We start from the raw sequence: 23,960 nt of genomic DNA, 5'->3' as shown, positions 1-23,960 counted from the left end.
GGCCACTTAGGATGGTTAACTAAACATTCATTTTCTCAAGTTCACTTTACAGCTGATTTGTCTTGTCTCCTTATATTCCTACCATACAATTGCAAGAATTTTTCCTTGTGGCAAAGATTTTATTTTCTGCATAACTCTCCCCACCCTTCTTTAAAGCTTTAGTGGCTGTATTGGGGTGCTTAACTCAACTGTATGAATAGTTGCAGAAGGGAGAGAATATTATGAAAATGATATACAGGTGGTACATGACACCAGTCAAGCTTGCAAAAATCTATCACTTGCCCGATAATAAATGTTGGAAATGTAAAGAAACTGAAGGTACATTCTTTCACCTTTGGTGGACGTGCCCAAGGATTAAGGCTTTCTGGGAGATGATCTATAATGAATTGAAAAAGGTATTTAAATATACCTTCTTGAAGAAACCAGAGGCCTTTCTCCTGGGCATAGTCGGCCAATTGGTGCCAAAGAAGGACAGAACTTTTTTTATGTATGCCACAACAGCAGCAAGAATACTCATTGCAAAGTATTGGAAGACACAAGATCTACCCACAGAATGGCAGATGAAGGTGATGGACTATATGGAACTGGCGGAAATGACTGGCAGAATCTGAGACCAGGGAGAAGAGTCGGTGGAAGAAGATTGGAAGAAATTTAAAGCCTATTTACAGAAATATTGTAAAATTAATGAATGTTAGAATGATGTTGGATAGAAAGTAAGTGGTTTCTAGCTGTAATTCTATAAGGGAATATGAAAAATGGATTACTAACAGGTAAAAATTTAATGTTACAATACTTTAAGATTAAAGACTTGGATAAACAAAGAGGGGAAGGATTTGCTGAACCAACAAACTGAACTGGAATACAAAAAAGGGAGGCGTGAGGAGGTCCGGGAAATAAGCTAATGAAAAATAAGTAATGGAAAGATTGAGTTGCTTTTAACTATTTTTATTTTGTATTTTTCTTTCTTTTTTTTATTTTGTAATATTTTGAAAATTTCAATAAATATCTTATAAAAAAAATGAATAGTTGCAGAAGGGAAGGGAAGAACTACAGGAAAATGAAATTAAAGGTTTACTCCAATGAAGCTCAAACCCCACAAAGCTGCTGCCCTTGGAAATACCAAATATCCAGTTTCACTTATTTCTCTGGACACTGAAAAAGTGTTTGACAAAATATACTGGCAATTTATGTTCGTTACTTCGGAAAAACTTTTGATTTCCTCAAGAATATACGAAGTGAATTAGAACATTATACCACTCTCCTAAATCGCAAGTAAGGGCAAATGTTGGTTTTGTTCATAAGCAAGTAGAATTTAAATTAGCTTTGTATGTGGATCAATTACTATTATTTAATAACTTTGGTAGTGTCTCAAGATACATGATTAACTGTTTAAGTCTAAATTAATGTCAATGGGTAATTGTAAATCACATACTTTGTATACTAATAGGCAATTTTGCTGGTGCCCAGATGTCATAACATATCCTGACATTTTTTGTTCTGATCTCCCAAATGATTAAAATGAATTTAAATAGGCTATACCTAAGAATTTGGGAAGATGAACATCATTCTAATTTAATATTAAAAATATACCAAAATTACCAATCTTTGTGAGGTTTCGCCCCCTTCTGTTCAATTTGACACATTATTATTATTATTATTATTATTATTATTATTATTATTATTATTTTAAAATACTGCCTATCATTACTTCCTCTGACTGCAAGAGATGCAGGTCAATGAGTGTTGTAGGTAAGCAGATACTTTAAGAACTGGTAAGTTTTGGAATGTAACCCAAATTTGCAGAATCTAAGATAGCCTGGGTGGATGTGGGGTATCAGTGAGCTCCTGCTGTAAACACCCATTTGCCACTTTCGAGAACACTTGCTCTGAAAGTGTTCTTGCTGACCAAATCCACCAAGCTTCCAATTAAAATCTCTTGTTCTTCAGCAGGATTTTATGTTATTCTCCAATATGTTATGTTGCCTTGTCCTCTCTCTTTTGTTATACAGCTAATCAACTTAAGGCTAACCACACAGTAAAAGGTGACAGGACAATTAGTCATCTGCACAGCAAATCCAATCCTAGCAGCAACGCCAGTTCTGTCTTGCCATACACAGTGCAACACTGCAATACATCTTGCTATAATGGATTAATCCGAACGAAGCTCACTGAATTCATCAGAGAGGAGCCAGATGTGAAGACTGCAAGAGACATGCAGCTTCCGCCACCTCTTCCCTGCCCTGCTGTCACTCTGAATCAATTCAAATGACAGATTCCTGCAGTCCACCAAGCTATGCCACTGACCAAAGAATAATGAGGAGATCAAGCTAGGAACATTCAGCTACAAGCAGCTTCCATCCAAAATAATATCCTGGGTGCTCAAGTCAGAGCAAAGAGGATAAAAGCTGTGCAGCCAGAAACTAGTATTGAATTAATAGATCCTTTGTTCAAAAATCGAGCAGTGGAAATGGACTCATGCTTAAGAAGAGGTCCATCTATTATGTCCACATGTAAAATTACAGAACCCAATTAGACCACATTAGAACCCACATTAGACCACATGTGTGCTCAGGACCTCAATATCTTAAGGACTGCCTCTCCCCATACAAACCCTGCACTTGTCATCTGGGACCCTTCTCTGTGTCTCTCTTCCCTGAGAGGTTCAAAGGGTGACAACATGAGAACAGGCCTTTTCTGTTGTGGCTCCCCATTTGCAGAATGCTCTCCCCAGAGAGGCTTGCCTAGTGCCTAAAGACATGAAATTATGGAACCAGACGAAAATGGCCTTTCGCCATTAAACAATCTATGGCCTTTTAAATTGGGGGTGGGGTTATTATAATTTTTTTCTAATATTGTTTTATTGTCTTTTATTATTATACTATGTAAATTAAGTTTTTAATGTTGTATATAACCCTGTGATCTTTAGATGAAGGGCAGTATATAAATTGAAACAACAACAACAGAATCCCAGTTCACAACAACATGTAAGACACAGGAGTGGAATTTACATGGACATGCATTTTTTAAAAAATGGAGGAGAAAAGTCCCAGGAGCCAAAAACAGATCTACCTCCCATGCTAAGACATTAATTTCCTTGGAGGTCAATTCACACTAACTGAATTTTAATACAACTTTAACTGACATTCCAATGCTTGAGCCACATGCAGCAAAGTCATGGTTTGATTGATCATTTGAACCCTGCCCAGCAGCTTAACTATTTTTTTGTTTGCTGACAATAAATCACTATCTGAAACCATGGTTTGTTGCCGGCTTACAAATCATAGTTTGTTTTAACTACAGTTTAGTGTTACATGAATTCATCACCTTTTCTAACCACAGTTTGTTTGATCACCAAAACCAGGCTCATCAAGCTACAAAGATAGAGAGCAAGAGCAGATGGAAACCAGTCAAAGCTTTAGAAAAACAATACATGGTGTGTTTGAGCATTTATGGGACAACTTGCAGTTAACTTATGATTTGGGCTTAGTGCTGTATGTGAACTGTGCTTGGTCTTTCAGTCATGGATGAATCTTTCATAGGAGGAAATGCAGAATTACTGTTGCTAGTCAACAGGGAGCTCCCTGTCAGATTGTCAGGCACCGCATTAATCATACTCAGGCTAATTTTCTCTCATAAATGACTACGCTTCAAAGCTGGAGCTCATCCACAAGACCCAACATGCTGACAAGCTCATCGATAAGAGGCAGAATGAGGCAACTGCTCCAGTTTTTCTTCTGAATTTAGCTTTTTATTCACTGAACTTTTAAAAATAACTACAAAAAGCTATTTGCAAATAGCCCGCTTTTAAAAATTTATATTTCACTAAGTAATGTTTTCACACATGGCTATAACAATCATAGAATTGGAAGGGACCCCAAGGGTTATCAATGAAGCAAATGAAAAGAAATTAAAAATGAAGGTGGGAGAGAAAAATCACTAGCATAAAAAAGGGACCTTTCATCTGTTCACGATTTTCACAGTAACCACTCCCTCTTACATTTCCGATAAATCAAAATCAGAAATCATCACCTTGGGCTGGCTCAGAAGTCTAACAGACCCCAGGAATTTATCATCTTGTCATCGCCCTGAACACTCATAGATTACCAGTGGCGTAGCGTGGGGGGTGCCAGGGGTGCCAGCCGCACCGGGCGCAACATCTGCGGGGGGCGCGAGTCCAGAGGGAAGGGACAAGTTCCTTCCTCGGCCGGGCTCCCCGCCGCCGCCGCCGCCAGCCTTGCGCCCTAGCGCGCGCGCCCCCCGCCGCCGCTGCGGCTGCGCTCCACTCACTGCTCGCAGGAGGAGCAGCCGCTGCAGCAGCGCTGACGCCGCCACCGACGCCTGGCTGGGCACGTGCAGCCTCCGCACCCCGACGCCGACGCCACCCCCTTCCCCCTTTTTTCCAGAGCTGGGGGAGGGGGAGGTTTTAAAAGGGGGTCTTGCATTGGTGATCCTGCAGCACTTTGGGCCGCACGACGCGAGCGCGCAGCACGGATCAGCCACGAGCCCACCCCGTGCATTTCCCGGGGAAAAGTGCTCCGCGTGGGAGGCGCGTTTCCCCTTCATTCCCTCTCGTGCAAATCCTCCTTGGGTTCCCTCCCCCGTCTTTCCTCTCCCTACCTCACAAAAGCCTCACCTCGTCGCCTCCTCGCTGCCTCTCGCCTCCGCAGGAGCGTTTCCCTCCGCGGAAGAAGGAGCAGGGCGCTTCTGCAACTTTGGATTGCAACTTCCTGCTTCCCTGGGAAACAGAGCCCGGCCGGCCGGGTCAGTTGTCCAGCGGAGGGCCAGTTCCCCCCTCCCTCCCCCCTCTCTCTCTGCAACCCTTGCGCCCCCCCCTTGCGTACTACTTGCAATGCAACTTCCACGCTCCATGCGCTTTCATAGAATCTGTCGAGCTGGAAGGGAGCCGAGGGTCATCTAGTCCCACCCACTGCAATGCAGTAATACGCCGCTGCCCCCCTACAAGGGATCGAACCTGCAACCTTGGCCTTATCAGCGCCGTGCTCTTAAACTGAGCCATCCGGGCTCCCCTTTCCCCCACCTTCTTGCGTGCCTGAACCTGTCCGCGTTTTGCATTCTAACACTTGCAAGCTCCATCCTCCAGCAGTTCCCTGACGCCGGCTGCTCTTCCTTTCAGTCCAATACTTGGCAGCCATAAACTCGCACCGTGTCCAATATCCTATAAAAAGCATTAATCGGAATACCTTGCAACATTTCATCAAAGAAAATTGAGACGCCCTATTCCATAATAATAATAATAGTAATAATTTTATTATTTATACCCTTCCCATCTGACTGGGCTGCCCCAGTCACCTTGGATAAAAATATAATAAAACATGAAACATTTAAAAAAACTTCCCTTCAGATGACTTCTGAAGTTGTAGAGTTACTTATCTCCTTGGCTTGGGGGTGTCAAATAAAAATAAATATAAATTATTTATACCCTGCCCATCTGGCTGGGCTTCCCCAGCCACTCTGGGCGGCTTCCAAAAAAATATTAATACGTCAAACATTAAAAGCTTCCCTAAACAGGGCTGCCTTCGGATGTCTTCTAAAAGTCTGGTAGTTGTTCTTCTCTTTGACATCTGGTGGGAGGGCGTTCCACAGGGCAGGTGCCACTACTGAGAAGGCCCTCTGCCTGCTTCCCTGTAACCTCACTTCTTGCAGGGAGGGAACCGCCAGAAGGCCCTCGGCGCTGGACCTCAGTGTCCGGGCAGAATGATGGGGTGGAGACGCTCCTTCAGGTCTACTGGGCTGAGGCCGTTTAGGGCTTTAAAGGTCAACACCAACACTTTGAATTGTGCTCAGAAACGTACAGGGAGCCAATGTAGGTCTTTCAATGTAACTTCATACATTATTATTATTGTTGTTGTTGTTGTTGTTGTTGTTTAGTCATTTAGTCGTATCTGACTCTTCGTGACCCCCTGGACCAGAGCACGCCAGGCACTCCTGTCTTCCACTGCTTCCCGCAGTTTGGTCAGACTCATGTTTGTGGCTTCCCCTCCCCATCCCGCTTGGTTTCCCTAGCCACTCGGAAACCCGAACCCTATGGAAATAGGGATGTCAAGGTTGCAGGTTCAATCCCCGCACGGGACAGCTGCGTGGTCCTGCATCTTTCCTCAGGGCCTGCAAGACAGAGCTGTTCCACCTGGCCTTTGGTTTGGACTCAGTGGGACCCTTATGTCTTCCCTCCCCTTACAGTTTTGATTTGTGGGCTACTTTTAAAATGAGGCTGCTTTTCAAATTGCATTTTAACCTGTATTTTAAATTGGTCCCTCCCCCATTATGTTTCTATTGTAATTTTACCGGTGTTAGCCGCCCTGAGCCCGGCTCTGGCTGGGGAGGGCGGGGTATAAATAAAATGTATCATCATCATCATCATCACCACAGGGGGTTGGACTAGATGACCATCGGGTCCCTTCCGACTCTACGATTCTATGATTCTATAAAGTCAAGTGTTACCGGAAAAATCCGAGGGCGCACTCGCACTCGAGTGCTAAAATCCACGGGTTAGGGGGCGCAAATTACTTGCCTTGCCCCGGGTGCTGACAACCCACGCTACGCCACTGTAGATTACTGACCCTTAGGGTTGCAAAACCACCTTTTAAATGGGATATGAATGTGAATTGTACAGCAGCACCTCCCAAATTCCCTACAGGTAGTCTTACCAGTTTCTCAAAGTGGCAGAAAATATGCCACTAATTTCAATCAAAACCCCAGAAACTTAAAGCATTTGTAAACTGGCATCTCTTTATGGTGGCATGAATTAGCTTTCAACGTGCAATCCCTAATTTTGAGGTACAGCAGTCAGGTGCAAGAACACAATATTGCACAGAACACAATGTGCAGAGGGAAAGTGAGGTCTCACTGTTCTTACTCAGACAAGGAGAGATCCAAACAAAAAAGGATCAAATGTTTCAAATCTGATTTCAGCTCAGGGTTAAATTTAGTAAGTTACCCCATTCTGGCCTTCTGGTTCAAGCACTTCCTAAATGGCTGCAGCTGACTGTTTCTGACAGTGCAGAAGCTACAACAGGAGACACATGCTATAAAAGCATGACTTTCTCCTGCCAGCAATTATCTCTGGGCAAACTGAAAGGCAACAAAAGTATTTCAAATGCTAAACAATTAGAACAATCATGACTAGCATATGGTAGGCATGCTGCCCTGAAAAACTGAAAGAGCACACCTGCATCAGACTGGCTCGACTCAGATGACTATGAAAAGTTAATGCAGAAAGTTCATAATCCAAAGTGGGGGTGGGAGAAATCAACTAAGGCACAAAATCACAAGCAAGCTCTTAAATAATTACTTAAGGGAGAATGTGTATGAATAAAAGTTACTTCTGCTTTGCATTTTAAAAAGGTAGAGGATTACTGGATGGTTAAGTCCAGTCAAAGGTGACTATGGGGTGTGGCGCTCATCTTGTTTCAGGTCGAGGGAGCCGGTGTTTGTCCACAGACAGCTTTCTGGGTCGTGTGGCCTGCATGACTAAACTGCTTCTGGTGCGACAGAACACCATGACGGAAACCAGAGCCACAGAAATGCTGCTTACCTTCCCACTGCAGTGGTACCTATTTATCTACTTGCACTGGTACTCTTTCGAACTGCTAGGTTGACAGAAGCTGGGACAGAGCAACAGGCGCTCACCTCATTGTTTGGATTCAATCTGCCAACCTACTGATCGGCAAGCCCAAGAGGCTCAGTGGTTTAGACCACAGCGCCACCACTTCCCTTACCTTTTACCTCTGTTTTGCATATGAATTAATAACAACCTGTTTCTTTGAAAGCCTTGGTGACTCTGCAAAGGTTAAAATGCAAAACACTTTTCAGTGCACGTGCGCGCACACACACATGCACAAGTATTGGATTAATTTACCCAGTAGGAAACCCTTCAGGTACAGGCAGTACATTTCCCCTTATTCCGAGCCTAAGCAATATCATTAGTCCTTGTTTACTGCCTTTACTGTCCCTTAGAGTCCACAGCACCAACTCTATTTCCTCCAAGCATAGCAGGATTTCTAATTTCACCTAATAAATATCCTCCTTACAGTTCAATAAACCTGATATTAGGAGGTCTGGATGTAGGCTGACATTTCCTTAGCTGTGAAGACAGCAGGTACTCTCCAGCATCTCACAAACAACCAAGGAAACCTCTTAACTAATGAGGAAGAAAATAATGACTGTAATTAATACACAAAATGATGGCACTGGTCTAATTAATCATTAATCAACAGCGAGAAAAACACCTTTTTTGAGCTTTCATAATCTCTTAGGAAAAATGTCCAACAGGGGTGTCGCTGGTGCCCTGCGGTTCAGACTCCTTCTGTTGGATCACAGACAATATAAATCGTATGACAAAAAAGCCTTAATTTTCATACAGAATTTCAGCTTCTTGAAGAAACATCAGTCCCTGGTGCAAAAAATATATCAGAGCACAAAGGACGCATTACTGAAAGCAACACATCCCTTGCCCTTTTGGACTTCTATATGACGCCTGTTTCCATGCGCAGCAGCAGCTTTAACATCTGACAGGCCTCTTTCGTTCCAATTAGCATTGCTAAAGTAACACACCATGACTTAACACATGCCCACCCCACTACTGGCAAAGAGAACTTCTGTTTGCAGAAGACAGTAGGCCAAGCAGAACTGCAAGGCATTGGGTGGCACTTTGAACCCAGAGTGTGTTCTCCAGTCTCCACAGGTACAGGCTTTAGGGAAAACATTGCTTTCTATTCTTGAGTATCTCATAAGGTGGCATTAACTCCCAGGGGACAGGAACTAGCTCAGTCAAACTTTTCTATCCCCATAGGCTGGCATTTGCAGACAGACAGGTACTTGGCTTATGAGGCACCTTTAACAACTGAAAAGAAAACACTCATTTGGTGACTCATTTAATTTGCATTCCCTTTCCTTGCAGCCAGTGTTTTGGTGACAAATTATTCCCTGTTGTGCCGACTGGCATTCCTTGAATGATCGTCACCCAAGCCTAGACATCTAACTAGAAAGCCATCTTCTCTTTGCACTCTCCAATGTCCTCTTGAGTACATGGGACTGTAATCTTTGTTTTTATCTCTGGGCCATTTCCTTCCTCTAATCTTCTTGTTCATCTCAGGGACTGGAGCTCTGCCAGTCACTATAATCACTGTTTTCTGTTGGCAATCAAGGTAGGCACTTTGTTACCTTAATGAGCAGATGTACTTAATGAGCTGATTCAGTCCTAAAGGGGGGGAAAATCAAAACTGCAAATCTGTTTCTTCAGCAAAATCAGCCCACACCCCAATTTTATCACCTATTAATTAAAACATTATTGGATACCGGAGTGTCTGTTATTCAATAAACACAAGTCTCAGGGTACCAAGAGTAAAACAATTATGTTTGCTGTTCCTTTCCATTTAAGCAACAAAAGGAAGAAACTGCTTGGTTCTTACTGGCGCACAGGGAGGGGGTTGCAATTAAAACCTCTCTATGAAAGTCAATCTTTGAATCAAGACGTTCAAAGCCAGCTGGAAAGCGAAAATGTATTTATTCAGGCATACATATAACCCAGGCAGACAGCACAGGAACATGATAAGATGTTCAACTGCTTTCCATAGGAGCTGGTGGTATGTGGATATTGTGAAGATCAAACGAGCTTTTGCCTCTGTACTTCCTGGCCTCGTGCTGAAACCACACAGTAAGAACATGGGGCGGGAGAACTCCCTGAACATGGAAAGTTTCCCTATTGAGTCAGGAGACTCGGTTGTGCTGGAATAAGATTAAGAAGCGGTTCCAGTCATGTTTAGCAATACATACATTTCTGGAAACCACTCTAAAATGGCTAATCCCCATGAAATAAGTTGCAGAGTACTAAGGAAGAAGTGGGTTTCCTCTTTACTTTCTCATTTCTTCCAGCATTCTTATCTACCTAGATAGAACAGACAGACTTCCAAAGATTGCAGGACCGGCTGTGCACCCTTATTTGGGAGTAAGCCCAGTGAACTTAGTAAACCTGCATAGGATCAAGCTGCCATTTGTCTTCTGCCATTATCCTTCAACTTTGCCACACTCATACCATCTTAGAAGAAACCAGGTAAGAGAGAGAAGCAGGGGATAGTATATTACCCTGGTAAGGCGGCTTTTGGAAAACTGCCTTGCCTTGTCAAAAGGAAAAGCCACCACCTCATGATTCCCCTCCTCTTGTAATGGTTATCAGCCTCCACTTACTTCTCAACCAACAAGAGGCTCTGGGAAATTTGGCATATGATTTATCTGGCTATGAGCAGAAAAATCTTATAATTTGTTAATGGCATTCTTTAAAAAAAAAAAATAATTTTTATTAACCGACCAATCAAATCAAATCAAATCAAATCACATCACATAAATTCCGAATTACAAAGCCGAATTTTAAATTTTGTTGAGGGGACCCATATTTCAAGATCCGAAGGGGGATTCTGATCATCTTCTTGCTACTGCGTTAATGTCCGAATCAATCCAAACAAAGTTCATAATTCTATCCAGTCTTATCTTGCTTTTTCCGCATCTCATCTTGTTCGTATATTTTCTCTTTTTTCTTTATGATCTCTTCTAATAATCTCCTTAAACCGATAAACACCAATAATAATCCTGTGTGAATTTTCCGATCATCCAATCCTCAAATCAAGATGGTTTCCATATATCATCACATTCATAGATAACATCACTCTTTCCATCATTAATCACAGAACTGTCGTTCTTAAGTCCCTCTGAGAAGTTTCACCCACAATATAAAAACAGCTCTATTTCTCCTCCCAGACTTAAGTCCTCCGACAGAACTTCCTAATATGGCGATGGTATTTTTAACTGCGTCATTCCAAAGCCCTTATACATTCCACTCTCTTCTTAAAGCATGCTTTGGTTAGAAAGTTTATCTCCACACAGACATAAATCCACAGCTTAATTCCTTCAAACGACATTTCTGACTTGTGAGGGGGGGTGTTCTTGTTTAATCACATAGAGGAAAGAAAGGAAAGTTTTTTCCCCCGCCCCCATCCAGTCCTTTTGCCATACCGAGTCTTGGTGTGTCTTCATCTGGTTAATTCTTGTTCTTCCAACTCGTCTCGTTTATCAGAGATCTCTTCTGTTAGCAGTCTTTACTCCCCCTCCTTCCTTGAAATATGTGCATTCGCTTCATCCTAATCGTTTCTTTTGAAGTTCTTGCAGCTAGAGGCGCGGATCAGAGGCAGCGTCCAGGAGCGCCGATATCCACAGAAGGGCATTCTGCCTAGTGCCCCCATCCCCTCAAATCGGGGGTGGTATAGGGTACAGCAGGCAAGGGCAGCCCCCCCCCCAATCCTGGGGGGGTAGGGAGGCTATTACTCCCATCACAGCCTCCAAATTACCTCGTGTGGGTCGGAGAGATGTTATTGTCAGCCATCTTCTGATGCGCCCCTAGTGGCCCCTCTGTTAATGGCATTCAAGGTGGAGTGCCTCATGAAGTTTTTTGACACACATAGCAAAAGCTAGTGTAAAACAGGCCCAACATCCGACTGCAGTTGTTATTCTTCCAGGGAGACATGTGGAAAGAAGCCAACCAGCAGAAAGGGAAGCTATCATCCAAATTATTGGGTAATCTGATAGACAGCAGAACCATCTGCACTGGTTGTTGCCACTTTGTTCAAATAATGGTAATAATTCTTCCAATGGCAATAATTTTGGGCAATGAATAATTATAGCTTTGACTATGCTAATTAGTAACAACAAACAAAAAAATGACCATTTGATGTAGGTCTAGGCGTCTCCAGTTAAAACCTTAGACTAAAGATGTACTAAATACATCTCTAATTGAAATCCCTGTTTCTATATGCCCCAAACATTTGGACTTTTACATTTCCAGAGATCCTTCATCAATACATTCAGATTGATCCTATTTCCTCTGAGACTTCTACTCCAAGAGGTTCTTCTTAATTTACAAACATTTATCTGAGCCACAGGCAGCATATAAACCTGCTGAGCACAGCATGACAGGAGTGATATCACTGAATGGAGGGAGGAGAGAGACATGGAATCATGTGGATCCTTGGGGATGAATTTGACTGACTTTGAACTCCATTAAGAACCATCCTGGGGGAAATACCACAGTTCTTCAACAGGAAAAATAGACCGACTTCTAGCAGACACTGAAAGACTCCCAAGACAAGATCTGAATTCTGAGATATAGGTTTAGTCTGAGATGCATTTAAACATTTAATTAGATATGTAAATATAAGTTAAAAACAAGAGTGTACCAGTGGAATTTGAGTCTCTTTGAACAGTACATCCCAAATGCACATCACAAAGCAATTTTCAAAGTCCTTTTGGTCGCAGAGCAAGTTTGCCAAAAAGCCTGTTCTTCAACAATTACAAGCTCAAAGCTGTACATTCTTCTGGATTCAGGCATATGCTTGTTTTCTTTGTGGGAAATATTGCTTCATTCTCACATCATCCCCACTTCCTTATATCCCATTCCAACACATTACATCATATTCCCATAAACACATTTTAAATGGCCCAAGCCATTCAGATGTTCAGAAGTTGTGGATCAGGCAACTAACAGCAAACCTGAATTTCAAAGGTGTTCTTCAAGCATTGACCCACTGGGGGGAGGGGGTCAATCCGTCCTTCAATTAATTAACCACGAAACCTTTCCTTTTTTTTTCTTCCTGCGAGTCAATGGCCCTTAGTAGAAAAAAGGTTCTTCGTCTCTAGATTAGAGACAATCTCACATCCAAAAGAGGCGAAGTCATGATAATTTTAGAATTCAGAGGGATATATATTCTGGACAGCAACAGTGTTAGAGCAACTATCAAAACAGTAATGTTATGGACAAGTAAGGAAGGAAGAGAAATTCATTTGAATTAGATTTTAAAGTGACATGACCTGATTTGTTGGCCATTAGTTGGTCAGTTATATGTGGATGAAATGCAGCTGTCAATCAGATTATGCACTTCTCCAATTTTTCCAATACAGCTTTGGTTCCCAAAATATGACTCAAAATGCATTTTTGCAGGAAAATTCAATGTGTAATGCAGGTGAAAATGTATAAAATGCATAAAAGCTATACATGATTGTCTTGTGCATTTCTATTTAAACCGGGGGGGGGGGGGAGAGGATGAAATTGATCTATGACTGCACACATGTGAAGTTGACATGGACTAGAAATATGCTGATTCATCCATCTTTATGTATAAACATGTTAAAACATGGCAGTTGGTGAAGAATTTGACTTATTAAGAATCTCAGTTTTGTATTTTTTACACTGTAAACCACCCTGTGATCCTTGGATGTAGGGTTGTATATAAATATAATAAATAAAAGCAATAAAAAGCAATTCTTTTAGAAAAGCAAGTTTCTAGTCCTTAAGAATTGCAAAGATTGGTTTTAAATATATGAGCCATGCTTGGTGAAATCAAAAGGAGGAATTGGTGAAAAAGATTCTAGTGGAAGTGGGTGAGGGTAAAGTTCAGCCTCCTGCACAACTTCCTGCTCCACCACACAACTAATAGTAGAATGGTGCAAATTAAGGCAAATAACACAACTAGGCATGTTATACAGATTGCTGAATGAAGGTTTTGTTAATACACAATGCAAATCTTACAAGTCCTACATCTTGAGTTCAATTTCTCATTTATACAGCAGAAACTACCACTGCCTGCCTTAGACCACCTACCTTAGAAGTGTACAAACAAACAAGAAAAAGTACTGAGCAGGCTTTTGCATATGCAATGCACTATATAAATAATTAATAATAAAGCCACATAATGCAGGATTGAGTTTCTAGAAATATTACCTCTTATGTAAATACTAACTGTAAAATATGCCGAGAAGAAGAAAAAAACAGGGTTTTAGGTTGCTTCTGCTGAGAAGTTACACATGAAGCTGCACTGTTCTGAGAGATTAGCTGAAAGAACAGGTGGTAGCTCCACAGGTTTTGCATGGATACATCAAAGCATATTGCCTTCCGCTTTATTTCTTCAGCTACCCCGTTTAAAATCATTAGTCCAACTGGCTTGAAAAAAAGATTGCTCTTCCTTTGGAGCCCATCTGTTCTTGATGCTCAAGTCGGCAGCTAAAGGCAGAATTTTATTTCAGTCAAAAGGAGCTGTGTTGGGGGGAAATGGGGAACCATACACCCAAATTATCTCCTTCCTCCTTCCCTGCCATATTGGAGCATAAATTCCTGCCTGCCCTTCAATTCAATTCAACGTTGTATCTGCATCAACACTAACAGTGGTTAAGGACAGCTAGATTAACCTCATTTTTGTAGAAGGGGTTGATAGTGGGATGTACGGTGGTACCTCAGGTTACATACGCTTCAGGTTACATATGCTTCAGGTTACAGACTCTGCTAACCCAGAAATATTACCTCGGGTTAAGAACTTTGCTTCAGGATGAGAACAGAAATCGTGTTCCGGTGGCGCAGCAGCAGCAGGAGGCCCCATTAGCTAAAGTGGTGCTTCAGGTTAAGAACAGTTTCAGGTTAAGTATGGACCTCCGGAATGAATTAAGTACTTAACCTGAGGTACCACTGTATATGTTAGACCAGTTAATAGGATCAGATAGAGAATTGTTGTCATTTTCAGTTTTGTGGTGCAGACACCACTAACCCACTAGACCTGAAGGGCAATATATCCAGCTGCGGCACCTTTTAGAGTCGATTTATGGGCCATCAGCTTTGAGTGCCTCAAATAATTGGATCTGCACAGAAAGCTAAACTCATAATAATGGTTTATAAAAGTTTATTGGAATGCTGTAAATTGATGTTCAGGAACTTAAGAGATGCATGGAATATAGATTTAGAGTGTTTCATTCAGTTCAATTGATGGAAAGTTGCTTTAGCATCTATATGTATTGTTTTGTTAGATTTAAAATTGAAATTTATTCAGCAAACATTGGTGTTCCAAGTACATTGGACTCCACAGCACGCCTTTATCAGAAAAAACTGGCTAGTTCTTTTGCTGGCAATGTAATGCTAAAAACACTTCTTTGAGGTATAATAAGTCCCAGGATGTTTTCTTGCTGCTCAGAAATTATTGTTCATCTTAACTCTGTTCTGGAAAAATCCTTTATATCTGTGGGTGTTCAGACACTCTTAAATTATAGCACTACAGTCAGAGGATGAACAGGTGGACAACGAAAGTGGATTTCACAAATCCTTATGGTGGCTAAGAAACTTATATTGCAAGTCTGGAAAGATAAACGCTGGACTGTCCACTATTCAGTGGTCTGAAGATCTCACTGGCTTTTCTATGTTCCATTGCATGGCTTGTAAGCATCCATCTGATTTTGGAACCTATTTGGACACAAGGAATCCTTGTATGTTTAAGCCTTTTTGTTTTAAGTTAGGATTGATGGAATATTGTTAATGTCAGCTGGCAATGTTTCTATCTCTTTGTCTCTCTCTTTCCATCTGTTATATTAGTAAAATAAATTATTTTTTTCAAAAAAAGAATAACCAGGCTTTCTGCTTAGGCGAAAGTTGACACCAGAGTTTGGGACTGGTTTGAAACCATTTCTGTCCATAAATGTTGTTCAGAGCAGTAGTAAGAATTTGTGCTTTAGTGGAGAAAGTTGTATCTGAACTTGGGGAGGAAAGCTGCTGTCAGGGTCGACAGACACAGGCAGAGTAGTCACATCACCACAATATAAGAGGAGCTTCAAATGTTCACAGCCTGCTTGTGATTGCATAACTATGTAATTAGGAGAGTTAGCTCTCCACAGGGCAGAACAGCTGCCATAACAGAAACCCAAGATATTATATGAACACCAATTACCACAGTATCCACACACCTTTGTGGAAGCAGACATCCTTAAAAATAAAAAGACTAGAGGGGTGAAGGAGACACAAGATGTAGAATAACAACGAACAATATTTTGGTCAGATATTTTTGCCACTTCATCAAGTGTTGATATGCAGAAGGAATGAATCTTTGAAAGATACCTATTTAAAAAGCTAGCAGGGGGAAGAAAAGGGCTGGGAAGTCAGGGCTCCCTATCTCTAGTCTTGCCATTTATATGTGCAAAAGCAACAATGTGTAACTCTTCTGTGCCTCACATTGCACACCCACACCCTGCCAAAAACTCACTTTATTTTGCTTCCGTAGCTAAGGAAGTTACAGGGGGTTGCAGAAAGATATTACAAAGGAATTTTTAACCAATGAAATATATTCAGCATCAAAAGCAGCTCACAAAATGCCTCTTACACCAACTGTGCAATATGCCTAAGGCAATACACATATACCAGGTTTCACTTAAAAGAAATGCAGAGGGAGAAAGCACTATATTTTCTCTCTCTATGAAATGCATTAGCAACATTTCATGAGGCGCTCCAAGCAGCCTCTCAAAATTGCTACCTCTCCGTTCCCCTCAAGAGCCTGTTGCTACTTTCCCCTCCTGCCTGCTTTCTTCCCCTTCTCATGTCATACCCCATTGTACAACGTCCAAAAGGGGGGGGGGGAGAGAATCTATGTGCACCCTAATAGGGGAAACTGTTCCATCTGAGAGAGAGAAAACTCTCTCTCTATCCTATTCCTGCAACTGCATTTTAGAACCTATTCCAGATCTCAGCGATAAACCCAACAACAACTAGGACTGCATTTTTAGCCACTTGGCTGCTCTTTGTTATCCTGCAATTTGAGATCAACCAAGCTAGATTAGCGGTGACAGTATGCCAAAGGTCATTACTGTTAAACGCACCTCAGTGAACAATATAAACGGAGTCATTATACTGCAACTAGATGGAGTTTATTATGGGGGCATAACAATCAGTGCTGATGAAGCCAAAAGGCACCTAAGGAAAAAGGTGTATAAGAAGGTGAAAGGGAAAATCTAGCTTTAAATGTGCCCATTTATGCAATGTGGTAGTATAGGACACTGCTATCCACAGGAACAGGCAGATTCATACACTCCATATTCCCAGGACACCAAAGTAATTTGAATGGACAGGTGGGGGGAAAAACACTCTGGCAGAAAGGAAACCCTTAACAATACCAATAGTTTCAGATCCTGCACTGGATTAGGTTTGGACCCCAAATGAGAACAGTTTTTGTGATATCTGGAAAATGTTTAACAGCAAGACCTTTTCTTACTTTCAAGTATGAGGTTTCTGAACTGGTACATATACAATGAACAGGCTGGGATAATAATGAACATCCTAGGGTAGCCCTTTCAGCCTCCCTGTGTTTCATCACGTTAACTACGTAGAAGTTTGACTTACATTCATCAAGCACCTGAGCCCAACTATAATATTATCAACTCTCAAATTCTGTAAGAGAAATCACCTGAATATTAAATCACTTAAACTTCAAAAAATTACAACCCTTCTACTGCCAACACAACCCGACAGCTAGCATATCCATTATATACACATGCAGAAATTATGTTCTAACAGCAGCCACACCTCACTAATCACTCTCGTGACAATGCTGAACGCAGTAGGGCCTTGTGTATTAAAAGAGGACTAACAAGGGCAACTGCAGCAGAGCAACTCTACATTCTGAGATAATAAAGCAAGCAGCAGCATTGAGGCAGAGACACCACAATGGACAGCACCAGAAGAAACACAATTACCCAAATGAAACATCAAAGATCTATTAGCCTAGGCAGCATAGCAAAGACTTCACTAGCCAATTTCAAAATGTTTCAGTGGGGAAAAAAGACCTTAAATGATGTCACTGCATTACGGATAATGGAGCAATTGAATCTATTAATCATGGGGTTAATCTATTTATTCACCTTGAGAAAATTACTGATCAGAAGAAAGTCTATTAAAAGAATACAATGATTCAGGCGCCACCTCCATCACTTAGTAAGCAATCAGAGGATGTCCCTTCAAACCCTGCATTAATAAAAGTCTCATTAAATGCAAACCTGCAAGATGTTAATGTAAAGGGGCTCATTAGCCTGGAAAAATTGATCGCCTGGAAAGCTGCTTATTTCCTTACGGAAGTGAAGGTCAGCTTTCCAGTTATCGACCTTACAGCTGAGCACCTCAACCAATGCAGCTAGTCGTTTTACATGGGAAACCACCACATGATACATGCAACTTGAAAATATGGTAAATTCTGCAACAATCAAGGGTGACTGGACATTGCCAGGTTTGCCATTTTGACAGAGGGAAATATATTCCACAATCATGCTGTGCAGATGGAGACATGAGTTCTGGGAAGAGGATTCAACTTCCTGAAAATGATAGATTTTAAAATCTTTTTTAAAAGCAAGCTTCTAGCCTCTGTGACTACAAGGATAGTATTGAAAGTCTATGGACAATGTCTAGTGAAATCTCAGCGTTAGGGGTGCACAGGTGGTGGTGGTGGTGAGTTAAAGATATGTCTTCTTTTACTGAGCCATTTACTTTGCTAGCGAGATTTGGAAAATCAAAAGTTCAAACCAAAATGCACTACAGGCTACTTAATACTAGAATCAGCTAAACTAAACCAATGGCACAAACAAAGTGGAAGGTAAGGAGAAGTGCATTTTGCCTCAGAATCATTTGAAAACAAACATCTGGTGTAAAATAGTACTCAAAATGTAAGACCTTGAACAAAAAAATAAAACAAGCAAGCACAAAAGGTATCATATGAGAAAAAGTCGAAAAATGCTGAGCAATCAACAAGGACCAGATTACGAAAAGATCTCCAACAGAGCTTGGGTATCACTAATATGACTTCTCTTGCCCTTAAGTGATTTAGAATAAAATGATCCCCTGCATTACACTAGAAAAACATTCTGAAATTAATTTTCTTTCCTTTTTTAAACTGAAGAATGCCTCAAATGATGTACTACAAAAAACTAACAGTATCCTATGGCCAAATGGCTCCCACTAGCACAAAATCCATTTGTAAAATAGATTTCTATTTTTATTCTATTTCTATTCTTAAAAGAAGCATAAAAATGACGGAAAATGAATCATCCATCCAAAATAAGCTGAGCAAATAAAAAGAAACTATATATTGGCCTATGCAACCAACCTGGACTCTATAGTCTAAAGCACTCTGAAACAAGAGCAGAACTTTACCCTCCTGTGAACAGATCAGGAAAAATCACAGTAAGTCAAAGAAAAGCTCTACCCCAAATAACAGAAGCAAAGAGGTTGGGGGTAAAATATACATATCAGTTGCATACTGATCGTACCTCAGCACCAATGAATACAACAGGATGATCAACCTTTGTTAAGTCTAAATGAAAACTGTCCTCAAATCATGTTATGCTACACACTGATCTCATAAAATTGCACATCATCTGCAAGTCTCAACTATAAAGCCACAACTGTTTCAGCAAATGGATCAAGAAAAAATATTATTTTTACTTAAATTTGTATACTGCCCTATACCCATAGGTATCAGGGAATTACACAATTACACACAATTACACAATTACACACAGGCTACTTTACATTACACAAATGTAAGATTAAAATATAAAAAACAAAAAATCCCAATAAAATTAAATAAAACAATTAACAATATTAATGTATACAAACTAATAAAAATATACTTAACAATTAAAATTTTAAAACATCCCCATCCCCCTTACAAACACTGATCTTACCACAAAACCCCCAAAGTGCCACCCCGAAAGGGACAATTCCCTTTGGTGTTGCCCCTTTATGGCAGCCCCACCCACAAGGCAGGCAAGCTTTATATAGCTGTCCCAGCAGCTGCTTCACAAGTGCTGTCAACACTGTCTGCCTGCCCAGGGTCCTAGTCCCTGGACAACTCTCAGCATCAGCAGGTCCAGGCAGACAGAGGCAGGTGAAAATTATAAACAAGAAAAGATTTGTAAAGCCAACACCTCCCATGCAATATCATGTTGCTTTAACATCTATCTCCAGAGTGGAAGTGAGGGAAGAACAGAACTACCATCACTACCTCCAACTGAAGAGACAAATTTTAAAAAGCCCTAAAGAAGCCAACTACGACATATCTGCATAATGCTCCAACACTAAAAAATTAAGTACTTTAAAATGCAATTTCAGGCCGCCTCCATCAAAACAGTTGTGGGCCAAAACTAAAACCCACAAGTTAATAGGGAAGAGTATGCCACTTATCATAGTTTAGCAAACTAACCTCTCAAAACTACGTATAATGAATCAATGCCTGCCAGGTAAGAAATTCATCAGTAAGAAACTATTTCCCATTCAAGTTAATTTCGTTTTTCATGCAAGTTTATAGATGTAGAATGCAAGGAACTGATCTGCAGAGCAATCCTAACTGTGTCTACTCAAAAGTAAGTCTTATTGAATTCAGTGGTGCTTACCCCCACGTAAACAGGTTTAAGACTGCAGCCTTAAGTATTAGTTGGGCAAACAGTCTAACACCAAAAGAGTTTGCAGGATCGTTCTCTTTGCAAAACTGCTGCTACAGTCTAGTGGCTGTTTTCCTATTGTCCAAGAAGATCAATTATAGTAAATAATTGTCAAGGAGCCTGCAGAGGAAATAACAGCCAGACTGTTCTCCAGTCACATCCCTCCAATTTGCAAGCATAATTCACTTTGTTTCTACTCTCAATTCTAGAGACTTTTCTAAGCAGCAGCCCCCCCCCCGCCCCCGCCCAAAAGATTCAGACCATGCCAAGGGCAGGCTCAATCTTCTATGGCATTTTAGATAACAACCCCCTACCTATGACTGCCTGTTCAGCTGGTACATTTAGAGCATTATCAGTCCCCAAGAGCTTCATTTAACTTTGTTCATGAAAAATAAAGAGCGCAGCAGAGTAAATCTTGCAGAACCTATATATAAGGACATGAAACTCACAGGCCTGCAGAGAGAATCTTTAATGGTGGTTTACAGACACATAAAATTACTTGGAAAATGCCTGGAGGGAGTTTGTTTTCCACATGCTGTCTTCCTGAGCAAAGAAACTGGAGACACCACAACAAAGGTAAGTTTTGTGTCACAGGGGAAGCATGACTTCTGTGCCTGACTTTCTAATCCTCCTTACCCTGACACAAATGACTAGCTCTTAGGGAACTCAAGGGGGAAGATTTGGTACTTCTTAGTGAATCATGGGCTGCTCAGTTTTAAACTTCCAGTTACACAACCCCCAAACATTTAAAAGTAACTTCTCTCCCAACCTGGCTAGTCTCCAGTCTCCAGCAGTAGCCACTGCTGAACGAAAAGGCAAGGGACACAAATTCTCAAACAGCCTCTCAAGAAAGATGAATTGCAGGTTCTAGCAATTAGTTGTTTGCATGCCCCTTGAGAAAGGAATACTCTTCAGGCCATAATCTGCTTTTAAGTATTGGTTTTTATTCCAATCTTTCATTTTAAATATTACCTTGGGGACAGGCTCCCAAGGTCATCACCCAACATGCCAGCCACTATTGATTCCAGCAGCCCCTGTAAGCCCCATGAGATGTAAGAGCCTCAGTATGGAGGAAAGCCCATTAGCCAATCAGCCCCCCTACCAGCAGAATCATGTATCATCCCACAGGGATATTATGAGGATGAGCTCATAGGCACTTGCTCATAGCTTTTAAAAATGGAACTTCTGGGAACAGCAAAGAGTATTGCAAAAGATGCATTCAAATACTTACACCTTGCCCCTGACTATCCAAAGTAAGTAAGTCTACATCTTACTCCTAGAGAACAATGTATTTTGAAACTCATACCTTAACCCATTTTAAAGAACATACGAGTTGTTGTACCCCTACGTTTACAAAAGCAATCGCTGCTGAAGTGGGAACATGTTCAGCAAACTAGGCAATATAGCACCTTGGGGGGGGGGGGGAGCAAGGCACTACAAGACTCTTTCAAGGTTTAGATCCCACCCCACCCCAAAATCCTGGCTGAGAAACCAACCAGCATGCTATAGTGCAACAAAAAAATGAAGTGTTCTGGGAATAAAAGCAAGAATGCACAAATGAGTAACAAAACTTTCATGCTACAGTTTAGCTTTCCTTTTCTTACCGTATGTTGACCAACGCGTGTGTCACCTTGCTGGCTGGCTCCTTCCACTGGCCAGCGTTGGTAGATAGCCTCAAAACTGAAAGAAAAAAGATTAAATTAAGGTTACATTCTATGGAACCTATTTTGACAACAGTACATTTTCCAAGGCAATCAAGTAACTAAACAAATTATTAGAAAAATATAAATAATCTTAGATGAAGTACAGGCATCATCCAAATGTGACCACCACCACATGAATAAAGAATGTGCATGTATTTACATTATACCAATGTAAGGGTATAATAAGTAAGATAAGACTTTGAAAACACATCCCAACCTAAGAAAGCTTCCTGGAACTTCAATGTGCTGCTTCTACACTGCTCAACATACAAACAAAACTATTAAGAAGCTTATTGCCTCCACTGTTCAGCATACAGCAGAAACAATATGGGAAAACACATTTTTCCTTTTATTTGTTTTCAGTTTGAAGATGCATGTACATTCAATTTTTTGTTTTAAAGTTATTGTCGATGTTTATTGGAAGAGGCTATTCTAAGAGTTTTATGTAACTGTTCTAACATTATCATGCTGTGTGAGTGAATCAACTACGTCCCTTTTATGAATGACCATTTAACCCTTATTATATGCTTGCCAGACTAATGTTTCTAAACAGAGAGGAAAGCAATGGGAGGTAGGGAGGGCTGGCCCTTTATATGCAGCCCTTCTAAAGTGTTACTCAGAGGTAAGTGCATTCATAATAATTCCTTGGTTGTTTCCCTGCCAGCATTCCTTCCTCCCCTTCATTCTGCCTCCCTACTAAATATTTGCTCTACAGCATTTCACTGCATCTCTCTGCACCTTCACTCCCCTACCCAAAAACATCATTTACAGATCTAGACTGTCTGCTGCACTATTTTAAAAAGGGTATGGGGGGGGTTGTTTTCCAACTGTTTCTGAGGCATTGACCTGGTTCTGTGGATGCTAGCAGGCCTACGTGCTCCCTGTTCTGTACAGTGGGTTCCTTGTTGTGCATCCATCAAATGCTTTTTTCACCTCTTGTTTACAACACCAACTCCTGCTGCTGATTGGCTCTGGGGGGTGTGCTTGCTCTCTGACCTGAGACTAAGGCATATTTTCCCAGCTGGGAACTCTCTGCGCACGGCAGGCTGGCTCACTCTAAATGAAGGCACCGTGCGCTTTGCTACCATTTAAATATTATATGCCTGGCAATAGCAAACAAACACACTTTCATGTATACACAGGTGAACCAGATGGCAATTCTATACCCAAACAGCATCATTTCTGGATGTCTGCTCCTGAAGAGTCGCTTTCAAAATGTCCTTTGCCAAGAACAAGGAACCTTTATCCTTTTTGAACAGGATTATTTCACATCCATGTGGTAACTGACAGCCACACAGTGAGCACACATGCTGATCAGGCATCATACACAATTGCTCTCTCTCACACCCACACAGTTTATCTGTCATATCTGTGTGTTTTGTCAACAGCAAACCAAGTCATCCAACACTACTCACCCATAGAATACAGGTTATCAAAACTCTGGTGCATTCTGATGATTTCATAGTATAGCTCATCATAGCTGCTAGGAGTCGGAAGGAAGGTATCTCCATAAGTGATGAACATGTTAAACAGGTTTACCACCTTCAAAAACAAAAGCTATAGGAATTACTACAGGAAAAATGTGCCATATAATATATGCAGTTATCTAAGCATTTAAAATAAAGAGGTCATTACTTAATTTTTGTAGATAACAAGTGTTTTGTAGATAACAAGTGTTTCACCTCAATTGATTAAAAACCACTTTTTTCTTTCCCTGATAAATTTAGGGATAAAAATAAAAACTGGTTATAAGCCACCCAAAACACTGAAAGCAGGCATCATTCCCATGAGGGAGGGAAGGAAATTGGAGGACTGAAGAGAGCCTGCCAAAGCCTAATAGCGAGAGGACAGAGCTTAGGGGCAGAAGCAAGTATCCTGAGAGGGTTAAAAAAAACACCTCCTTTTCTTGCTCTATACAGGGCTGTTTCTAGGCTAGGGGAAGAAAAGCAGTGGGGTGTG

At 41.1% G+C, this 23,960-nt stretch overlaps 1 protein-coding gene across 4 annotated transcripts in view; it reads right to left on the bottom strand.

Annotated features, from left to right (window-relative positions):
* Positions 1–23,960, bottom strand: part of ARMH3 (armadillo like helical domain containing 3) — a 127,021-nt gene that overhangs the window by 49,442 nt on the left and 53,619 nt on the right. For all 4 annotated transcript variants that reach the window (XM_081007069.1, XM_081007066.1, XM_081007067.1 and 1 more), the window contains 2 exons: positions 23,417–23,543; positions 21,903–21,978 (listed from right to left, as the gene is read on the bottom strand). In XM_081007069.1, coding sequence (XP_080863195.1) covers positions 21,903–21,978; positions 23,417–23,543 — 203 coding nt within the window. The remainder of the gene's footprint in view (positions 1–21,902; positions 21,979–23,416; positions 23,544–23,960) is intronic.

Source organism: Podarcis pityusensis (genome assembly GCF_964106645.2).
Source record: "Podarcis pityusensis genome assembly, chromosome: 5".
Lineage (NCBI taxonomy): Eukaryota > Metazoa > Chordata > Lepidosauria > Squamata > Lacertidae > Podarcis > Podarcis pityusensis.
This window is presented reverse-complemented; position numbering and strand designations above follow the sequence as displayed.